Source organism: Caretta caretta, chromosome 8 (assembly GCF_965140235.1).
Source record: "Caretta caretta isolate rCarCar2 chromosome 8, rCarCar1.hap1, whole genome shotgun sequence".
Lineage (NCBI taxonomy): Eukaryota > Metazoa > Chordata > Testudines > Cheloniidae > Caretta > Caretta caretta.
This window is the reverse complement of record NC_134213.1, coordinates 104582406-104604832: the sequence shown is the minus strand read 5'-3', so window position 1 is coordinate 104604832 and position 22427 is coordinate 104582406. Positions and strand designations below refer to the sequence as shown.

Here is a 22427-nt window from a genome sequence, read left to right as displayed (position 1 = left end):
CAGCTCTTGAGCTGGTTGGGAAGTGATTTTTTTCTGGTGAAAAAATGTTGATGAAAAGGAAGAGTTGAATTTTTGGGGTCAAGTTGTTTTTTTTTTTTTTTTTTTTTATTTAAAACCAGCCATTTTCAGCTTTACGCTTTTTTTGGCGATCGAGAATGGCGGTGCAGCTGGGCTGGTCCCAGGACATCAGAGAGACGAAGTGGCGGAGGGAAGATCTTTTACTGGACCAACTTATTTTATTGAGCTGTTAGACGTTGGCCCAATAAAAGACATAACCTCCCCAAACTTGTCTCTGAAAATTTACAGTCTGTTCGGATCTAGGTCCCACCATCTGTTATGAAAGGAGAGAGAGACCAAATACACCGTACCAAGAGAAAAGAATGAACCAATAAGCCCTGGGGTTAGACATTTACAAGGGGAAACCCAGCTCTGGTGGGTACAGGGAGAGAAAGAGAAGAAATGTTGAGCTCAGAGTCTGCTAGGCAGGATGTGGAAGGCAGGGTCTGGAGTTCCGTGCCACTCTCAGTGGCCAAGTGCCACCAGACTGGGAGCAGCACCAGCCACAGAGCCACGGGCACCCTCTCCTTCTTGGTCAGGGAGGATTGAATTCAGATGCACAACAAACAGCAGCTGTTGCGTGTCTGAGGCTGATGGGAAGCGACGCCCGTTATGCCACATGGTCTCTTCTGGGAAGGGGGTGGGGGGTTGTGTGTGTGTACAGCTCAGGCCATGGGGTCTGCACGGGGACATCTGCCAGCTGCCTGCAAGTGGGTCACCCACAACACAGACTTATTGCCTTGGAAGACAGTTGCTCAATTTCTACCGTAACGACCTTACAGAGGGACGATTTAGATGAGTGCCAACTTCACTGTTAACTGCACACTTGCTTCACAAGCCAGAGTTGTTCTCTCAGGCCCAACTCTCCAACTCGTCCGGGGCACACAATGAGTAAAAGCTGGATTGGACCCCAAGGAGGGGCCTGGGCTCTGTCTTCGTCCTGGCGGACACGTTCTTTGCTTTTAAGGCTTCTATAACATACAGCGACAGTTCTTATTGTGCGTGACCGGCACTCCTTTGGCAGCTGCCGAGAGTAGGGAATTGCTCACGACTGGGCTTTGCACGAGTGTTAGCAATATCCATGGACGCACTGTGCTCCAGGAGAGTTTTAACCTTGTTGGTCAAGTCAACAGCTGTGCCACCTTATGTTGTGATGTGAGCAGATCTTCGGGACGAACACCTCCGCTCGATGGCCGCACTGCAGCCGTTGGCCCCCCTGAAATCGCAGAAAAGCTTCCGGGAGGCAACGGAACCGATTACAAAATCCCCCACGGTCACTTAATTTAAAGGGACAATGTCAACTTAGCCCCCAAATGTAGGCTCTGTAAAGAAATCAAAATCAGAAGGTCCCGTGTCTTCAGGAGGATGTTTACTTCCAAGACAGTTTTATTTCATTTACAGCTTCTCATGGTGCCTGGGAAGCAGAAAGTGAAACTGACCCTACATTATGTTGACAAGGGCTCTCCACATCACTTAGGGTTATTATTGGTAACCAACACCCAAATATAACAAAGCAAGATTGTGCTCTCCCTCCCATCCCACTTGACAATCTTGCTACTCACATTGCAGGATGATCTCAGCCGGGTGACTGAAACCCTGGACTAGATCCTCCTTGAAATAACTATGACTTTTACAGGGTTACCAAGCATTCAAAAATCAAGTCAGAACCACCAAAATTAGGAGATTGGCTGAAAAAGCATGCTTTTTTAAAAAAAAAAACACAACTTTTTGGGTTCTATTTATTCACCGTCTGCTTTTTGAGCCCTTTGAGGTTATGTTTTAAAGCTTTTCTCTGAAGCCAGGAGGACTATAAATTTTCACAGGACTCCAAGAGCTGGAGCTTGGTGGAAAAGAAAGCACACACCATGAGAGTTGGCAACACCATTTTCAGGCTGGGTCAGCCGCTGCAGTGAGCTGACATTGATGGATTTGACATCCCATACTTAATTCATAAGGAGTTTTCTGGGGTGTTTTGCGGATGTTTGGTGCTAAAGAATCTCTCTCCCATTCAAACGCTGCTCTCTCCCGGCTTCAAACACAAGCTACTTGTCTTCACATTCAAGGTTCTTTGTGGTCTATCCCCACCTGCCCTATCGTCTCCTATTCACTATTGAGATGTCGACTCCTGTCTCCAACTGGCCTGTGATGCCAGCCTTTACTGCCGATTTGTCAAACCTGTCAAAAGGGCACCTGGCTGCTTTCTCCCACTCTGCCCCTCACACTTTGGAGGAGCTTCCATAAACATCCACAAAAGTAACTCACTATCAGGGTTTAAATTCTCATGGAGTATTTCCCGGAGCCCCTTACACCACCCCTCGCCCCATTCGGGGCGCTGGACTTCAGCTGAAGGCTGGAGGGGGTCTTGGGGCTTCTGCCCCGTGGGAGGCATGCTGGGGCTCGGGGCTTCTGTCCTGCAGGGCACACCGGGGCTCAGGGCCTCAGCCCCGCAGGACGTGGCCTGGCTCAGGACTTCTGCCCTGCCAGGCATGCCAGGGCTTGGGGCTTCAGCCGCAGGGCCGCATGGCCCCCCTGAAACCAGCTTGCGGCCCCCCTGAGGTTTGACTGAATTTAAGCCTTATTCATTATCCTCCTCCTTAAAACTCCCTTTTGCTGTGATGCCGACAGAAAACTTGACAAGGGCTAGGTTGCCGGTGGGCTGACCATGCTGAGCAAGTCTGTCTCACTGTTTCCTTGTTCTCCCCCCACGTATCTGGCTGTATCCATCTGTTGTCTCTTGTCTTATGCTTAGATTGTTGGCTCGTTGGGTCTTTTTGCTCTGCGTTTGTACAACGCCTCCATCCTTCACTCCTGGCCGGGACTCCTAGGCTCTATAATAATACAAATAAATATCTTCTGCCCTGGATACCGGCAGGACAGTGAGATGGTGGGTTATTTTATCTCAGACGGCTCTAGATCTGCAGGGTGGGAGCTGCTGCAGCCAGGAACCCGCTCATCCCCAGCTCCCTTCCCTGCCCCCCCCGTCTCGCTGTCCGAGCCCTTCTTTGCAGCATCATGAAAAAGCATCGTGCTGTATCATGTGGCTGGCTTGTCAACTGAGATGCTAAATGCTGGGGATAAAGGGCCTGTGGAAAGATAATAAAGCAAAGGGGAGTAAATTAAAGTGGCTATAAATAGAGCCTGGAGAGGAACCGGGGATGATGTCATCCATATTTACATAAGCTGGCATTTAAATCAATTCCTCCCCTGTTCCTGCCCGAGGTTGGGAAATAGTCTGATGGGCACAGATTCCCATCCCTCCCTGCTCTCACCTCCCACGCGGGCATGGCCGGAGGGCCCCGGACCATCGCACGCTATTTGTGGGAGTGATGGGGATCGGGGCCCCCTGGTGCCAGGCACTCTACAAACCCGTGTGCAGACGGGGGCCGTGCCCTGATGACCTGACAAGATCATTAAAACCGAGCTGTCGTGAATGCAGTGAGCAAGGGGGAAGGGGAAGAGGGCAAGGGTAACGAACGAGATCACGCGCTTACAGGGCATCACCACCCTTTGTTTAGTTCCTGCCCCAACCTGCTTCTGTACAAACCACCCACCCCCTCCACCTGGCTCGCTCCATTCTTTCCTTTAAATAGATCGCTGTCTCTGCCCTCTCAGACAATGGGCGGAGCGGGTGTGCGGGGCTGGTGGGGATCCTTCACCCTGCCTGCCCTGGGGTGTCTCAAGCAGGGAGCGTCTGCCAAGCCAGCCTGAGGCCTCGGGGGTTAATAAGGGAGGGAGTATGGCCTAGTGGTTAAAGCCCCGGACTAGCACTCAGGAGAGTGGGGTTCTAGTCGCAGCTTTGCCACTGGCTGACCTTGGGCAAGTCTCTGTGCCTCAGTTTACCCATCTGTTCAATGGGGGTAATAATACTGATCTGCTTTGTGATCTGTAGGTGAAAAATGGTAGAGAACAGCTAAGAATGATGATGATGATTATTGCGTAGCCCCTGAGATAGCCGAAGGCACAAGACAATAAGATCTCTGTAAGTTGTGTCTGCCAGCTAGTTACTTATTCCCCAGATAGCACTGTCATTAGGGTTCCCTGCATTACAGGTAGATCCATGCTGGGTAGCTCTGTTCTGGATACAGATCTCACACGCATGCATCTGGGGAATGCTTAACTCTGGGGTTCATGTTGCAGCCCTGGCCCCCCCAATCAAATAAAGACACAGCAATAAATAGAACACAGCGGGAGCAGGGGAACAGCCCCAGTTTGGCCTTCCCAAGGCTATGAGCTGCACAAGTTGGGGGCAGGGCTGGGGGCAAACTGGAGCCAGAGAGGAGAAAGCCCCACGCTTGGATGTCACACGTGACGCAGGCAGTGTCGGGAGCAATAGGCCAGAGGCTGCGAATGGGCCCAATCCAAGGCCCTGAGATGCCCATGACGTCATCAGCCTGCCAAGGCCCGCTGCCCAGACCAGGGCGGTTGGGAGAAGAAGGGCACTGCGGGAAAGGTGCCCTGCACTGTGAGCAAAGAGCCTGGCAGCTGGCAGCTTCCAGCCACTTGCAGGACATAGTCCCGCAACAAACCGATCTCGTCTGTTCCCAGCCAGGACCTGCCGTGCCATGCCAGCCTGGGAAAGGCTTGCTGGGGGCGGCTGCCTTTCTGGGGAATCCTGCATGTGCGTCTGTCATCTAAATCCAGGCACGGGAACAACCAGCCGCCAGGAGACACACTGACGATGAGATGCTGCCACCGACTCACTGGGTGGCTGTGGGCAAGTTGCTTAACCTCTGGGGGTCTCTATTACTGCGTGCGCTCACGCCTCCCGTCTGCTCCCAACAGTCCACATGTGTCATCACGGGTCACCGTAACCCCTTAGGCAGGGGTTGGTTCTCGACACAAACATGAATCTGCGCATCCCTGAGCCGGCTTTGCCACGCCCGTTCCCAGCCAGCGAAGCCCACTCTCCCTACGTCTCAGTGCAAAGAGTCTGCTGCTATTATCTCCCGTGCCCTACACGTGGGTTTACACCACTGCTGTCAAGGCGGAGAACAGTCACTGCAGGGCTTGCTCCTCGCAGTCCCTGGGACATCCCTTTATGCCGCGGAACGTGGTTCCCTGTTGCCTAGTCGTTAGGCGTGCACCCAAAGCCTCTAGCGGTGGGAGCAGCCGGGAGGCTTTAGCTGCATGGATCATCCACGCCAGAGAGGGGTTTGTTTAGATTGCCCTGGGGATTTCCCTTCTCCTTCTTCTCCACCTAGTCCCTAGCAAGGGTTGGCTGGAAGGGTTCTGACCCTCAACCCTCCATCGCCGTCAGCATGTGAGCATCCAGTGAGCCGTGAAGCGATGCCTTGACTATTACATAAGGAGATTAATGCACATGAGAAGAGCCACCTGACGATACAGGATTGGAACGTCGTGGGCCTTGCCAGGGCTTCCCTCTCTAGCTAGCGGCTTTCAAGGCCCCCCCCCCCCCCAGCATGCTCCATAAGCTAATTGTTCTCCGGGAAATGATAGAAGTCCTCTCCAGCCCTCCCGGAAAAGGCTGGAAAATGGAGGAACCAGTCCTGCAAAGTGCGTATGCTGGGGGGATGCCTACCCTTAGACAGAGTCCTAGTGAGGTCTCTGGGAGAGTGCAGGATCTGCCCCTGTGCCTCACGCTGCAGGGACAGGGCCACGGAAAACCAAGTCCACCTAACCGCCACCCACCTGCCCCAAGGGAAATCCCCTGTTATCCCCCAACCTGAGAAAACAGATGGGTTTTGCCCCATAGGGCAACAGATTCAGACTCTCTCCCACTCTCCAGTGGTGTGAACAAGCTAGAGCACAGCTGGGGAAAAAGGCTCCTGTCCCGGCACGGGGGAACGGTGGTTTCTAGGTTAAGGCCCAGGCCAGGCACTTGGCCGACCTGCATTCAATGCTCAGTTCCCCCAGACTCCCTCTGTCCAGGTGCATCCACCCGGCAAACCAAACACATCTCAGAGCTCCAGCCCACTGACTCGGCCGGCGCTCCAGGGCTAAACCTAGCAGCGCAGATGTCCGGGGGGTGGGGGTCCATTCATCAAGATACTACCCTGATGGGAGCCACCTCACTGAAGATATTAATATCAGCGGGATAAACCCATCCAGAGGGGCTGCGGGTTTCCTTTTTTAAAGCCATTTGGGTCTATCCAGCAGCCCTCATGCACGTGATCAATGCTAGCAATGTCTTGCCATTTGGGAACACTCCCAAGGGTTCGGATTTCAAAACTCTGGTCCCGCCAACCCTTTTACCGTGTCAGAGGCAGGGGAAGGGAATACGGGGCCCCATCCTACAAGGTGCTGAGCACCCTCAATCCCTGATGGGAAAGAGGAGGGTCCATGTTATGGGCTAGATCCTCTGCCGCTGTGAAATTGGGGCTGGCCCCGCGCCGATTTACGCCAGCTGAGGATTAGACGCGCGTGACCGGGGAATACTCTGTACGCTGGTTTTCTCTCTCCAGGAGAAACAGAACCAAGAGTTCTGAGAACGCAGTTCACAGTTGAAAGCGTTTATTCGAGAAAGACAAAGGAAAAAACCTTGCCAGGTTTCTCTGCCTCTCCCTCTCTCTCTGTTGCAAGCCGGGTGAATCGCTGAGCAGCACACACGATCCCACGCCAAGAGGAAAGAAAATTACCTTTATGAGCTGTCTGCGAGTTAACTGACAGCTGCCTTCGCGAGGGGTGGAATTTAGCAGGCCAATATGTTTATTAACTCAATGCTGCTCGGAAGAAGTCCCTCATTTCCCCACTGGCTTGGAGGAGCGAGTGCAACAAACAAACCCTGCCAGTGATTCCACCCGCCGGACACAGCCATCCCCTGCTCAGACCATCTCAGGGGGGCGCTCGGTCTTAGCGACCCAGTCACACCTTGGCCTCTCTGCTAAGACTGCCAAGAAGGGGGCCGATTGTGGAGATGGTTTTCACGATGTGGGCACCCAGACACGCGGCGCTGGATTGAGGCCACCAGCAATCCATCAGGTCGCTGACAACCTGGGCTGAAGGTGAACTGCTGACTGGAGCCTCCGTGTCCCCATCGTGGTGCCAACCCCCTGGCCCAGCGTGGTTTCGTCAAGGGACGGTTTTCAAATGTACATTAGCAGCCGCTGAGCAAACAAAACGAACCTGGGAGAACAGCGTGATCTCAGGCTAGGACACTGACATGAACGGCTGGCTTCAAGCCTCAGGTGTCTGCAATTACGCGTGACGACAAAGGAGAGTCCCGTGCTTTGGCTACTGAGCCGTGTGCCCAGCTGCAAGCTCCAGTCGCCTCTCCATTTTGGGGTGACCTCCCCCTTTTGAAGCATGAGCCCGCTTTTCTAAACATGAGAGCAGGGTGGCTAGACCCACATGCTGCTAACTGATATTCCACAAGATGGGTGAGGTAATAGCTGTTACTGGACCAATTTCTGTTGGTGAAAGAGACAGCCTCGCCCCCCTTGTCTCTCCAATATCCTGGGGCCAACATGGCGACAACTCTGCGATCCCATTGCCTCAGCAGCTTTCTAGCTCAACCGGACTGTTCCCTTCCCTCTCTCCTTAGGGTATGTCTACACATGGCATTTTAGCCATGTTCATTAACACCTCTTAACTAACACCATTGTGAATTGTAGTTGGGGTAGGACACAGAAGTCTCATCCCGCATGCAGACATTTGCTTCAGGTCATGTTTAACGAACCCTAGGCTGCAGATCCCTGTAGTCCTAGATCCATGCACAAATAGGAACAAACCTTTGTGTCCTTTTGCACACAATGAAATTAATAGGCAGCAGGTTTAAAACAAACATATGGAAGTATTTCTTCACACAACACACAGTCAACCTGTGGAACTTCTCGCCAGGGGATGTTGTGAAGGCCAAGACTATAATAGGATTCAAAAAACAACTAGATAAGTTCATGGAGGATAGGTCTATCAATGGCTATTAGCCAGGATGGGCAGGGATGGTGTCCCTAGCCTCTGTTTGCCAGAAGCTGGGAATGGGCGACAGGGAAGGGATCACTTGATGATTCCCTGTTCTGTTCATTCCCTCTGGAGCACCTGGCACTGGCCACTGTCGGAAGACAGGATACTGGGCTAGATGGACCTTTAGTCTGACCTAGCATCGTCGTTCTTATGTCATGTTCTTATGTCATGTCGGTGCGTTAGAATTTTCACGTAATGAACATGATCACGAATTCAAGTGTAGCCATACCTCCACGGAGAAATATGCCATCGCTGTTGGAGTCCTGCGGATCCCCCCGGCCATTAAATAACAACAGATACTTTTTGCTGATGTAGCAGCCTTTGTCATAGGTTCTCCATGTGCTTGAAGAAGCAAGATAAGTTTAACTGGGGTGGAAGGGGTATATATCTTTTGGAGAGAGGCTTCCATAACTGTCGTGCTCATTAGCAGGTATGTATTTGTGTGGTCATGGCAGTGCATCGTACGGTTTTATGGAATATTAACTGTGGGAGTCAAGCTGCCTATCCAATGCAAGGGGAAGGGGGCTGCTCTTAACTCTTCATCATATTGAAAGGAGGTTTTGTCTTTGTGTCTTCCCCGATTATACACATGTAGCAACAGTGACTGATGGGGAAGGTAGGACATCACTGATTGGGCCCAGTGAAGTCTTTCCTTGACTTTACCTCAATGTAGGCCCCACTTGAGATTGATTTTGACTAGCTACCTCAAGCTAAAAACCAAAGCTGGTCGAAACTTTTCCATCAAAGCCGGGTGTTGACCAAAATTATGGTTTTCTGGGCAAAGGGTCTGCTTTCGGTGAAAAGTGTCGATTTCTCAATGAACAATTGAATGCCCCCAAACCAAAACGTTTCAGCCCAAACCTGAAATATGGGAGATGTAGCCTGGCCAGGAAGCCCAGCCTCGGAAGGAGGACAGGAGAGGGATGTGCGCAAACTACACCACCCACGAGGCATTGTGGAGGCATTTCCAAATCCAAGTGTTTCCGTTGTCATATTTTTGCTGGGAAACCTCCATTTTCCCTGGAAAATTTGGCTGAAAACAATCCCCCCCCCCCCAACATTTTCATGGGAATTTTCCGCTGAAAAAACCCCTGACCAGCTGTGGCAAAAATAACTCTGCTTTGGGCCCAGAAGGGCGTTACCTGGAGATAGTTCCCTCAATGTACAAACACACTTTTTGGGTTTTTTTGCAGTGAAGACACAGCCATTAATTCATTATATTGCAGACAGGGCCAGATCCAAGCTCCACTGACATCAATGAGTCTTCCCAATAACTTCAGTGGAAACCCGGAGGCCATAACCCAGAGGATCATTAGACCCCTGGAAATGCCTCCCTCACATTTAAGCAGCAGCATCTGCCTCCTGGAGTCACAGTGCCCTTCATTTTCTCCCCGTGTGTCAAGGCTCCTCTTACCGCCATTTGCCTATAGAAGCAGGGCTCGAATCCCAGCAGAGGCTCACACTCACAACAGGGAAATCTGGCTCGAAATGCCCCCCCCCCTTGGATAAAATCTCCCAGCAAAAGCTGCTGCTCTCTGCTCAGCCAGTGACCTGCGCCTCTCCTCTCCAATCCCCCAAACCACAGAAATTCACTGGAGGTATATTTATGCTTGAGTCAGAATGAGGTCACACTTTACGGTTTCTTCGGTGTCAACTAGTGACTCCAATTCATATACTGTTTGCATCGCACTCGCCATGTTATTGCAGCGTATTTAGATCGATTTTGCATGTCTAATTATAAGCTACAACTCCAAAAAAAAAAAGAAAAAAAAAAGAAAAGAAAAGTGTGCACAAAGAGAAGAGGGCAGAGGAGACGTACAAGGTGGCTACGGACTCTTAGGATGCTAATAATAATGCTCAGCCCTTTATATAGCACTTTTCATCCACAGCTCTCCAAGTACTTTCCAAACATTTAATTAGGGCCCGCAAGCCCCTAATGTGAGGAGAGAAGAGTAATAACATCCTGCTTTCTAGATATAAACAGAGAGGTTAAAGGTTCAACGCTGTGTCGTGAGTCAGTGAAAGATGTGGGCCTAGAACCCAGGAGTCCTGACTCCTTGGTCTCTGCCTTAACCATTCGGACCATTTGTCCCCCATGAGGAAATCAAACTGAAGGAGCATAGTTAGGAAGGAGGAGTTAGTTGTTCCGGTGCGTTACTGAGTTCACCCGAGAACAGACTTAGTGAGGAGATCAAGCTGTTATTTCCTAACATGTGGTGAAGTGAACAGAAGAGACGCATACCAGTGTCGACGAGTTGACTGGAGAGAATTCAAGGGAGAGTAATAAATATGATGAAGAGGCTGGAGGGGCTGATTTCTGAGGCATTATTCAAGGAAATAGCCATGTGTCACTTGGCACCCCATTACGAGGAGGGGAGACGAGCAGTATCCAGAGGTATTCCAGAGATGGAGAGGAATGCGGAGGATGATGCAAGGAGGTGTAACTGGCAGAAATGGGATTAAACTGGGCAATGGAAAATGTAGGCTGAAATGTAGCTTAGTAGGACAGACCACGGACTGGGTTCCCAGCAGCAGGGCCTTGGGGTCATCGCACCTAGCCTGCTCCAAGCACTGAAGGATATAATTTGGGCAGTGATCCTCACTGGCTGGGGTACAAAGCCTGACAGGACGACATAGGACAAAAGATGTCTCTCCTAACACTAACTCCCATGGTTCTAGGATTCTTGCCAGCAGCTGTTGGAGATGTTAGTTAATCCTTTGCCCAGTAAAAACTTGATGAGCTTGGAACGTGCCTTTCCCATGTGATCCATGAAATATCTGCCAGCATTTGCTTCTGGCTCTGGTACTTATCCGGTCCCCATCAGCCCAATATCTAAGCACCTCACACTCCTTAATGTATCACTACAGCCCTGTGAGGTAGGGCAGTGCTATTGTCCTCTTTGTACAGGTGGGGAAACTGAGGCACAGAGTGGCCAAGTGACTTGCCCAAGGTCACACGGAAGCCTGCAGTGGAGCTGAGAATTGACTGTAGGTCTCCCTAGCCCTAGTTAGGGCCTTAACCACTGACTGGACCATCACCTGACCCTGTCAGCACTCCAAGAACGCTGCGGTTTTGGGGACTTCTGGCACCTAGGGCGTGCAGAACGGCCAGGAGATGGCAGCAACGGAAGCGCAGTGCGATCTGAGGCATGCCAGCCTGCGACCTCTCTGGGAGAGCTCGCCCGACAGCTTTGGGTCACCAAACCAGCCACGTAACGGCAGTGACTGGAGGCACCAGCAGAAATCACACGCAGGACCCTCAGCATGGAAAGGGCAAGCTACAAGGGGAACCCCTGCAGCTGCGAGAAGGCAGCTGGCTGAGACAAGTGCAGGCCCAAAGTCCGCATCTGAAGTGTGTGCGCTGCGACGGGCCATCTCCACCCAGTTGTACCTCTCCCCTGCCACCGTGTTTCACACCAGGGCAATATTTACCTGCCCAGGGGGGGATAGGCAGCAAGCCGGAGTAGTCGTGCAGTTGTGGATAACATCCAAGACAGGAGGAGAGTGAGTGTGTGTGTGTGTGTGTGTGTGTGTGTACACACATGCTTCTGGGTTAGCACATGAATTTCGTCTGGTTCTCTGCCCAGTGGATGGAGTTCTTCATCCAATTTGGAATGAATTTTCAGCTCTTCATGTGGGCTCTCCATTTGTTACCCTTGTCACAGCGTTTTGATTAATGGCCGCTATTGGATTTTCTCCACGGGGCTATCAATCGTCAGCGCGAGTGATTCAATTAAGCACTGCTGACCCGCACAGACGCAGAGACCTCTGCGACGGCGGAGGGGCGAACGCAGATGAACACGAGGACAGCAGCAACACCGAGGACTGCGCTTTCCCAAGCGATGGCTGAGAAAAGCAGGGAGGAAGGACACCCAGGTCCCTGCCTGTCCAGCATCTCGGTAACTCGCTCTCCAAGACAGAGGACTAATGGGGACTCCCCAGAGCTGCAGGGATGAGATTCCCAAGCCATCCTCTCATCAGGAATCCAGCTGGCTTAGAGAGGGATGTTTCCAGGTACAGTCAAAGTGGTAGCCAGTGAAATCTGCAGCCCCTCTACTGAGGCGGAGACTCCTCGTCAGACTCCTCAATGTAGAAGATGGTTTGCATGAGCCCTGGCTAAGCAACAGTCTGTTTCCCCAGATGTTCTTAAAGGTAGAGGTCAGGGCTGTAAATTAGAGGTGGCCAAACTGCCAAGGGCGGTGCAGGTCCGTAATGCTTAGTGTTTTTAGTCTATCCTGTTCGGATCCCTTGACAGAGAGGATGTCAGCACTCCAGGGGTATGATCTGTTCCCGTGGCTTAAAGAGCCTGGGAATTCCTGGTCACCCCAGTTACTGGGGGGACTCCAGCTCTACTTGAATACGGAAAAGCTACTGCATTGTGTATGTGAGCCTCCAGCACCTACGCCAGCTCTGGATGGGCAGGGAGAGTGCAGACAGCCCCATGACACCCCGCCCATGTGCTTCAACCCTGGGCCTCTTCCAGGTGGGAGGAGGGAAGTCAGCCTCCGTGGCTCATCCAGTCGTCGGCCTCTGGCTGCCAAGGAAGGGACCCGTTGCGGCGCTGGTTAGAGATGGGATAGTCCATGTGCTCCACTGTCCCCTCTGCAATGCGCGCACCTAGCCCAAGAGAAGAGATGGACATTGCCAATCAATTCCACGTGGGCCACCAACAGCCACCAGAGGGCAACAAAGTCTGGACACTAACAGCACAGGCCTGGCTTGCAACTGGTGGCCTCGAGGTAGGACTCTGTAGCCCGCTGACCAGCACGGTCCCCTTCCACTCTTCGCTTTCTGTCCCTGCCTGGAAAGGCAGCGTCACCGAACCTACTGCTCCCTGCCGGTCCTCACAGGCGTTCTCCTCAACAGAGCTTTTGTTGTCAACGGTCCCCGAGGCAGCATTTGTGGCTGGGAGAAAGCGCATGCCCGTAGCGCGCTGGCCAATGCCACCGGTGCCAGGGCCGACTGCAAAACTCCACCCTGGCGCACAGCAGCCAATGCATCCCATTAAAAAAGGGAGAGGGGAAAGTACAGGGCTCTTAAGATAAAAGTGGCGAAATGCAGCCACCCACGAGCCACCCAAGAATTCCTAGCCGCACTCCTCATGTTCCCTCCTGTTTGTCGCTTGCAATTCTGCAGCGATTGAGCACTTTCGGTAGGTGAGCGCAAAGGTTCGCTGGCTCCGATGAGCAGTCCCCTTCCATGTACACACAGACACACAGGCAGAGCAATGAGCCACTGGGGTGCCCGGCTGTGTGTTGGCTCACGGGGTGCTCCGTAGAGCCGCTGAGCCTGCAAAGGAAATCTCAGATGAAACTATGGGATTGCTGGAGTAGATGGAGGTGCTTGCATGCACGGTAGCACTGAGGCATGCTTCCAGCAGCACGCATGGGATAGGTGCAAGCTGATGTATGAATGATCGCCTTCAACGGCCAGCCCAGCAGGTACGCTGTGTTGCAAGACAGCACCTGGGCTTGAGTTGGAGCGTTCTCAAACCAGCATGGATACAAGCCTGGCCTCTCTTGCCTCATTGTTCTGACCACTTTATCCCTGCTCCCCGCCTATAACTCATTCGTCACTATGGCCATTATTCCCACCAAATCCCTGAACATTCGTATCTGAACCACGGTACGGTTTATATCATGGCCCTGTTGCGCGGGGCGCTGCACAGCCATGAAGTGTGTGCACACATGATCTATAGTCCAAGTAGGTCTCGAACTTGGTTAACGACAAGACGCAACCACTGGAGGAAAGAAACAAATGGATGATGCGGGGGGAGGACAAGTTAACAGTGACATGAGCTTGTTTATTTATACATTGCCAATAGGGAGGAGGACCAGAATATCATACAAGAAGATCTGGAGGACCTTGAAAACTGGAGTAACAGAAATGGGATGAAATTTAATGGTGCAAAGTTCAAGTCATGCACTGAGGAACTAACAACAAGGATTTTATTATAAGCTGGGGACCTATAGTTGGAAGTGACAGAGGAGGAGAAAGACCTGGGTGTTTTGGGTGATCACAGGATGATTATGAGGGGCCATAATGTGATGTGGCTGTGAAAAAAGGCTAATGCAGTGCTAGGATACCTCAGACGAGGTGTTTTCAGTAGAGACAGGGCAGTGTTATTGTTATACAAGGCCCAGATGAAACCTCACGTGGCATAGAGTGCGCAGATCTGGTCTCCCATGTGTAAGAAAGATTACTTCAAACTGGAACAGGTGCAGAGAAGGGCTACTAAGATGATCAGAGGAATGGAGAACCTACCTTATGAGAGGAGACTCAAAGAACTTGGCTTGTTTAACCTAACCAAACGCAGGCTGAGGGGAGAGATGATTGCTCTCTATAAATACAACAGAGGGATAAATACCAGGGTGGGAGAGGAGTTATTTAAGATAAGTGCCAGTGTGGACACAAGAACAAATGAATATAACCTGGCCATCAAAAAGTTTAGGGTCAAAATGAGACAAAGGTTTCTAACCAGCAGAGGAGTGAAGTTCTGGAACAGCCTCCCCAGGGGAGCAGTGGGGGGCGAAAAACCTAACTGGAGGTGGATGGGATGGGATTGGGGGGATGGGATGGTGGGACTGCCTATGATGGCATTTGGTCCTTAGGTGACTGCCCGTAGCAAAAATCCCCAACTGCTGGAGACTGAGTTACTGCAGAGAATTCTTTCCCAAATACCTGCCTGCTGGGTCTTGCCCACATGCTCAGGGTCTAACTGATCACCATATTTGGGGTCTGGAAGGAATTTTCCTCTGGGTCAGATTGGCAGAGACCCTGGGTTTTTTTTGCCTTCCTTTGAGGCATGGGGCACAGGTCACTTGCAGGTTTAAACCAGTGTAAATGGTGGATTCTCTGTAACTTGAAGTCTTTAAACCATGATTTGAGGACTTCAGTAACTCAGCCAGAGGTCAGGGGTCTATCACAGGAGTGGGTGGGTGCGGTTCTTTTGTTCTGTAATGTGCAGGAGGTCAGACTTGATGATCATGATGGTCCCTTGGGGTCTTAAGGCCTATGAATCTAAAGAACAACCTATGAGCTGTTCATTGAGCCTGGCCGTTATTCTTGGGGTGTGACTGGTCACCGAAATCACAAGGCTCCCTGACTGGATTTCAAACTTAAAAAAACAACAACCAAAAACCAAGAAGATAATGAATGATGGATCACAAATGCCACATTTTTACAGTAGATAAAAATGATCGATGAATAATCTTGCGTTAAAATAGGGAGAAGTTTTGGGATCTGGGAATATTTGAATAAGCCAGTGGTGATCTAAATTCCAGTGAAAATTTAACAACATGACTCACACAAACACAACCGAACAAACTCTCCAAGGTGATTCATGAGCATCTATTCACCAGTCTCTTGTCTATCAACCAACCAGTTCTACTCACAACCATGTTTTCACTCCATCCCTGGTTCTACACTTGGAGCTAACTGGCAAAGTGTTTTGCTTGCACTTGTGATTCTTCCAAATTGCGTGCAGCAAATTGAGTGCAGCCCTCATCTTCTCAGCCGGGGGAGGCCAACCTGAGCCTGAGAAGGAGCCAGAATTTACCAATGTACGTTGCCAAAGAGCCACAGTAATACGTCAGCAGCCCCCCCATCAGCTCCCCCCACCCCGCACCCAGTGGATCCCGCTCACTGGCAGCCCCGATCAGCGCCTCCCACTCCCTCCCCGCACCTCCTGATCAGCTGTTTCGTGGCGTGCAGGAGGCTCTGAGGGGAGGGGGAGGAGCGAGGGCATGGCTGGCTCAGAGGAGGGCGCAGGAAGGGGTGGAGTGGGGGAAGGGCCTGTGGCAGAGCCAGGGGTGGAGCAGCGAGCACCCCCCGGCACATTGGAAAGTTGGTGCCTGTAGCTCCAGCCCCGGAGTCGGTGCCTGTACAAGGAGCCGCATGTTAACGTCTGAAGAGCCGCATGGGGCTCCGGAGCCCCAGGTTGGCCACCCCTGCTCTCAGCGGTCGTAATATTAGGTTTACTTGCAGTACATTATTCAGCCTCTAGATGGCTCTGTGTGGCGTACAGAGCCCAAACAGGTTGTGGGGACCGGTAAACAAAGGAAACAAAGTGAGAACTCAAGCTGTGGGGAAGCCGGATTGTATCTACAGTTTGTAAGTGTTTTCTCCATATTTCATACTCTTCAACTACACATAGTTTTCATGAGGATGGTTTTGATTCTCTAATGAATCCAGCCCAAGATATAAGAGCCCATCTACTTTACTGTTATTAAATTTTTTAAAATCTGTAATGTACAAACTCATCACAATCTCTGAAGATGTTTCTGGTGATTTGAGAATGAGCCATATATTAAGCAACACACCTGACCAGAGGAGTCAGGTTGGACAATGTCTTTCCATCCCACCAAAGGGCACAGCCTGCTCACTTATGTGCGGTCAATACAAACGTCACCAGTAGGTTGGACACGGAAAATCGGATGGTGACCTAAATTCAGCTGAACCGAAGAGAAAAATAAACTCCATTGTGAGCGTGTCTACTTTAATTCCATACATTGCATTGATTCCTAAGTGAGGCTGCCACAGAATTTCTAGCGGGCTGTACCCCAATGCCCCAGAAACGAACCCTGCCATGCGATTTAGACTTGTTCAACACAGGCAACATTAAGGAGTGTAGGAAACTCACGACTAGCTTTCTAAAGGGACAGACGTTACGGACTCTTTGCAGACAAGCCGTGGACACCAACTGCTCCTTTGAAATTCATTATTCTCACGAGAAGAGGATGAACGTTAGAAAAATCGACTATATTCCTCTAGCCCAGAGCCAACGCGCTTTTGTAATCTCAACTCCATCTTCAGAGCTAAAACCGGTTTGTTGGATGCAAGTGACAGAAAACCTCCCCTCTAAATGACTAGATGACCTCCAGAGGTCCCTTCCAACTCTGATATTCTAAATGGCTCAATGGTAAAGGCAGGAGGCCCTTGGGATCTGTCTGGAGAGATCCCTTGTAGAAACAACCCCAGTCCAGTTGTACCCCCACCGCCCCCATGGCCAGAGCCTGTGGCCCCTGCCTCATTGTGACCTCACTGATCTCTGCACGTCAGATGACACGTGTAAGCAAGATCAGAAGCATCAAGACCAAGAGCACAGAAAATAACCCTCCTGCGAGCCAGACTGCTGTACAATACAGGAGAGCCTGCAAACAACTTCCCCTTCCCTCCCGTGCTCGGCTCCTTTCAAAGTCAACCCTCCCCAACAACACCCCAGGAACATCAGCTCTGCCATTCCCTGAAGAGCAATTAAAAAAATCCCCAGCTGCCAGCGCCAGCCCCAGCTGTGCTGCCAGTCAGATGCTAACGACCAACCTCCCGTGCACAAAGGCAGAGAAGAGAGGAAGCCCTGGATCTCCCGTCTCCGCCCTGGGCAGGGTGACCACCTTCCAAATTGCCAGAGGGGCATCTTGATCACCAAAGCAGGCAGGGAATAGCTTATGTCTGGTGAGGAACTCCCTGGATACTAAACCCCTCCCTTGCTAATATCACCAACAGTCCCTTAAGGTGCAGTTGGTTAAGTCATGACCTCATCTGCTTTTGATGCATCTTAATACGTTCTAGGAAGGTCACCTCTGAGCATGAAACAGCCTTCTCCATCCACGTACGCAACTGATAATGACGAGAATTAATCTGCACAAGGCCCAGAGAATCCTGCTTCTCCCTCCCAGCAGCTAGAGAAGCAATCAATGTGCTGAGAGGTGCGTACGGGATGGGACGCCTTTATCTTCATTCCCTGATGGATTCCGCAAGCGTTGTGCTCAGGCCCGCTGCAATCTACGCCCTGCTATTCCCCACCTCGCCCCGCGTTTCCGGATAGTTTCCTACCGGGTGCAGCTTGCATCTCGGCCACGCCTCCAGCCACAATGAGAGCCTCGATGATCTTTGCATGGTGTTCTGAGTTCACCTCCGTGCTGTGAAGAGAAGGGGGTGGAAGGTGAGGAGAGAGCTCTGAGAAGGGACAGTCCAAGCCGACTGGTTAGGGATATGGCCTGCGAGACAGATAAGCCATGGGGCTCTTCATAGGTCCTGAAGACCGGACGGGAGAGTGACACCACCTGGAAATACAAATGTTCTCCAGACAAGGGAGCGGGCCGTGGCTCTCTTCCTGAGGAGGAGCAGGGCCTTTAAGGAGTTCATCTGAAAGCACCAAACTTCCCCACTCCCTTGTTCCGCGGGAGGGGGCTGTGAATAAATCCAGAGGTGCTGCATGTTAGTAGCCACAACGCTTGTGTTACCATCGCCTCACACTGCTTCCCTGGTTCTGGACACTCAGGGGTCAGTGGAACCTTCTATTTGTCCTTTCAGGGAATGGCCTTCGATTCCTGCCGCAATCCCGTGGGGCTTGAAATTACAGCTCCCAAACCGGCTATATTCAGGGGTGCCGGAAGCTCCCTACAAGTGAGGGGGCCACTGAAGCCCGAAGTGTGGTCCCACCCCACCACACTGCCCGTTCCCTGCCTGAGGCCCTGCTCCTGCTTCTCCCCAAGCCTCTGTCCTCGCACGGCCCATTTTCCCCCGAGGCCCCGCCCTCACACTGCCCCTTCTTCCTGAGCCCCTGTGCCGCCTCTTCCCCCGAGGCCCCGCCCCTTCCCCTGATGCCCCACCTCCCGCACCGCCTCTTCCCCTGAGGCCCCACCCCCATGCCGCCTCTTCCCAGAGGTCCCGCCTCCCACACCGCCTCGTCCCCCCAAGGCCCCACCTCCCGCTCACTCCTCTCCACCCCCTCCTCCTCATCACTTGCCCTTATGGCTGGTAAAATTTGGGAGGGCCTAGCCCTCTTTTAAAAGTGATGGGGTCATGGCCCCCTGACCCCCCCCCCCGGCTATATTCCCAATAACAATTGTATCAGCGAAGGCGTCGGCACCATGGCTGGGTAGTGGTAATAGCATGCCGGGCTTGACACCCCAGAATAGGGGATGGGAAGGGAGATTACGCCCAGGATCAAATGTGTCTAGGCAATAGGTGGGTTTCTAACACGTTTGCAAAGTGTGGGTGGGTGGGTGAGATTCTGTGGCCTGCATTGTGCAGGAGGTCAGACTGGATGATCATAATGGTCCCTTCTGACCTTAATATCTAATACCTATGAATCAAAGCCTCGTGTGGCTACTCCACAAAACGACCAAAGGTGTGTAGCAAGCATTCATGAAGGGCCAATGCCAAGCTTTGCAAACATGTTGGCTAAGGAGAGTGGATTGTCCATTTGCTCGAGGTAGAAAACTCTAGTAGAGACAAGCCCTTAGAAAACCCCGAAGAAGTGCCAGAGCACTTCTGGGTCTGTTAACCAATCCCACTGTAACTGAGTGCAGGGCTGGGTACAGGGCATGGCAGGCAAGATTTCAAATATCAACGCTCACAGCAGAAAAGCTTCTCATTCATGTTTAGGGGACAACCCTTTCACTATTTCCTTCCAGAGCCAGGCAGTGTGGCCAGTGGGTGGGGCACGGGAAGGGGATGTGCCACTATGCCTCAGTGTCCCATCTTTAAAATGGCGATAAAGATCCCTGCTTTGAGATCTATAGATAAAAAGATCTGTGCAATCTGCTTAATAAGTGCTATGTTCTTGTGTAAGTTGCTGGCTATGCATGTATGATAATACACACATTAGCTAGCAGCTGGCCTACAGAGAGGATAAGAGCCTGCTACTGCTACAGGCTAAGGGAATTGTTCCCTTAGCTCAGGTGGTTGAGGCCTGTGCATTTGGCAATGAAAGTCCTGGGTTTTAACCCAACCAATTAATTGCTACACACGGGGTTGGGGGATGGCGGAATTTTTTAAAATATTGTTATTATGAAGCACTAACGCTTCGGGGAAAGGATGGAGAAATGGACTGTGCCTGTATGTTTGTGCTGGTAGGTCACCTCGATCTACTACACACAGCATATGCCGTTATGAGCAGGATCTAAACAGCGTCTGTGGCTCAGCAGCAACCTGATGGGACCTGCCTGCCTGACCAGCCTCTCGGGGCTGGGTCAGGTCTGATGACCTTCTCCTGCCCGTGGGCTTGGCTCAGCAGCCGTGTGCCCAAACCACTGGCCGTCACCACCTCGCCGCACACGCGTGCTGTGGAGTGGGTGTGCCGAGGAGTTACAGCACCTCCCACTCCACAACACGCACACAGAGCGGCAGGGGGCAGCGTCTGGCTGGCAGATTCGGCAGAGCCGGGGCAGAAAACAACTCAACCCCCCCAGGCTGGGCTTGGAGCTGGGTCAGGCTTAAATCTTAGGCACGAGCAGAGCTCTACACCCTGGGGTGGGGGAGGAATAGGCTCTCTGAACAAAATCACTAAGGTTCTGGTTCAGAAAGGCATCTCTGTTCGGGAAGAGCACTGAAGCACATCCTGAACTTAAACCCCATTACAGTCAGTGCAACTTTGGCTTGCACTTCAGTGCGTCACAGAATTGGGGCCACAAACCCAGAGCCGTGACCCTCTGTGTGAAATCACAGCTGGTGGCTCTGCAAAGGGCTGTGAGGTCAGAGGGGCTTGTGATGGGATGTTTTGCTTTTCTGCAGCTCATTTCAATGAAAGCTCTCAAAGCACTCCAAAAGAGCAGGCAGTTCAGCCTCACTCACCTGGGAGCCAGGCCAGTGTTGGGATTATACCCATTTTACAGACAGGCAAAGTGAGGCCAAATGCCCCAGGTTTCACAGCAAGCCAGCGACAGAAGCAGGAATAGAACCCAGGCGTCCTAGCGTTCCCATCGCTGCTCCTACCCCTAAACAAACCCTGCCTTCGATATTGTGGCAGGGGAACAAGAGGCAGCAGAGGAACTGTTCGGAAATAAAAAAGATGGGGGAAAAAACTACCCTCCCGAAGATAACACACGCAAAACTCCTTCCTAAAGAGCACGTCTTTTCCCTCCAGCAGGCCGCCACACTCCAGGACAGCGCTACAAGGCTCCGACACCGCAGGCCTATTTCATTTTAAGGAATTAACAGCCTCCTCAACGGCAAAGGGGAGAACGGGTGGACTGGGTTTTTCCCCCATGAGCGGACAGTTTTTAAACCTCCTTCAAGGATCAAATGGCCTGTTGTTAAAGGGACGTTGTCAAATAGCTGAAGCCTTCCAGCTGCCTCACCTTGAACTTGTCACGGAGGAATGGCATCCGAGGCTGGATATCAGCCGGGTTTGGGTTAGCCCTGTGCTCGTTTGGAGCTGGACAGCGTCCGAGAAGGGACATGAGTTCTGTTCTATGAGCAGGGACCACAGGCCAGTTCCTAACGAGCAGCTGCCTGTGGTACCAGCATCGTTGACAGAGCTGGAGACAGCTTCAGCAGAGAGGCATGAGGAGAAAAGGGCCATAGAGCCGGAGCTAGGGTCGACACTAATGGTTCGTATTAGGGTAGAGTGGCCAACGCACCGGCGAACTGAACCAGGGACCTCCGGAGGTAAAAGCACACACAGGCTGCTACAGATCGACTTACAGCTCCCTAGCTGGGCTGTAACACAGTGGTTCTCAACCAGGGGTCTGCTGCCCCCTGGCAGGCCCGTGAGCTGGTTTCAGGGGGCACAGGGCCCTGAGCCCTGGCACCCCCATGGGGCTGAAACCAGAGCAGAGTCGTGAGGAGCCCTGAGCCCGGGTGCCCCCCCCCCCGCGGGGCTGAAGCCAGGAATGGAGCTGTGGGGCTGAAGCCCTGGTGCTCCCCCGTGGGTCTAAAACCCTGAGCCCTGGTTTCCCTGCAGGACAGAAGCCCGGACCCCTGAGACTCCCCCACCCCACAGCTGAAGCCCCAGCCCGCCCATGCCTGGTGGCTGAAGTCCAGAGCCCTGAGTTCCCCCACCCCTCCGCAGCTGAAGCCCTGAGCCCTGCAGGGCTAAAGCCTCAAGCCTTCCCCCCGCCAAGGTGACTGAAGCCAGGAACCCCGAGGCGCCCTCCCGCAGGGCCCTGGAGTTTTTATAGTATACTGGGGGGAGGAGGAGGGCTCAGAAAGAAAAAGATTGAGAACCCCTGTGGTCACAGACTCATGTCATGTGCTGATCTGACGCAGAAAGGGCTCTGTCAGCCCCACTTGACAGTGGGTTACCACAGCACCTAGCGGCCCTGCTGAGACCACAGCCCCGCCCCGCCCCACCCCCCGGTGCTAGGCACTGTCCATATGTTATAACAAGAGCCAGGAGCGTCTCAAAGCCAGCTCACCATGATGCAGGTGGGCGGAAAAGCACCTCGCCGAAGAGCTCCCCCAGGGCCCTGGGGGTGAGGTGGCTTTTGCTGCTGTTCTGACCCAGTTTGCAGAAATGGCTGGTGAGGTGCTGCAGGAGGAGGCCATGCTGCTGGGGGAAGGTGGGCGACTCCAGGACCATCTTCACCCGCTGGCCGCACTCTTCCAGGCTCTGGGTTTCTGTAGGGGAGGAGAACAAAAGGGAAGGAAGCTTTTAGCCCAGGGAAGAGCATCCCAGCACCAAGCCCAGGGGGCTGGGGAAAAGTTTGTTACCCAGGCCGCTC

The 22427-nt window shown here is 52.4% G+C and overlaps 1 protein-coding gene across 1 annotated transcript in view; it reads right to left on the bottom strand.

Annotated features, from left to right (window-relative positions):
- Window positions 1-22427, bottom strand: part of PIK3R3 (phosphoinositide-3-kinase regulatory subunit 3) — a 356230-nt gene that overhangs the window by 155214 nt on the left and 178589 nt on the right. The window contains exons 6-7 of the mRNA XM_048859835.2: window positions 22122-22323; window positions 17812-17897 (exon numbers count right to left, since the gene is read on the bottom strand). Coding sequence (XP_048715792.2) covers window positions 17812-17897; window positions 22122-22323 — 288 coding nt within the window. The remainder of the gene's footprint in view (window positions 1-17811; window positions 17898-22121; window positions 22324-22427) is intronic.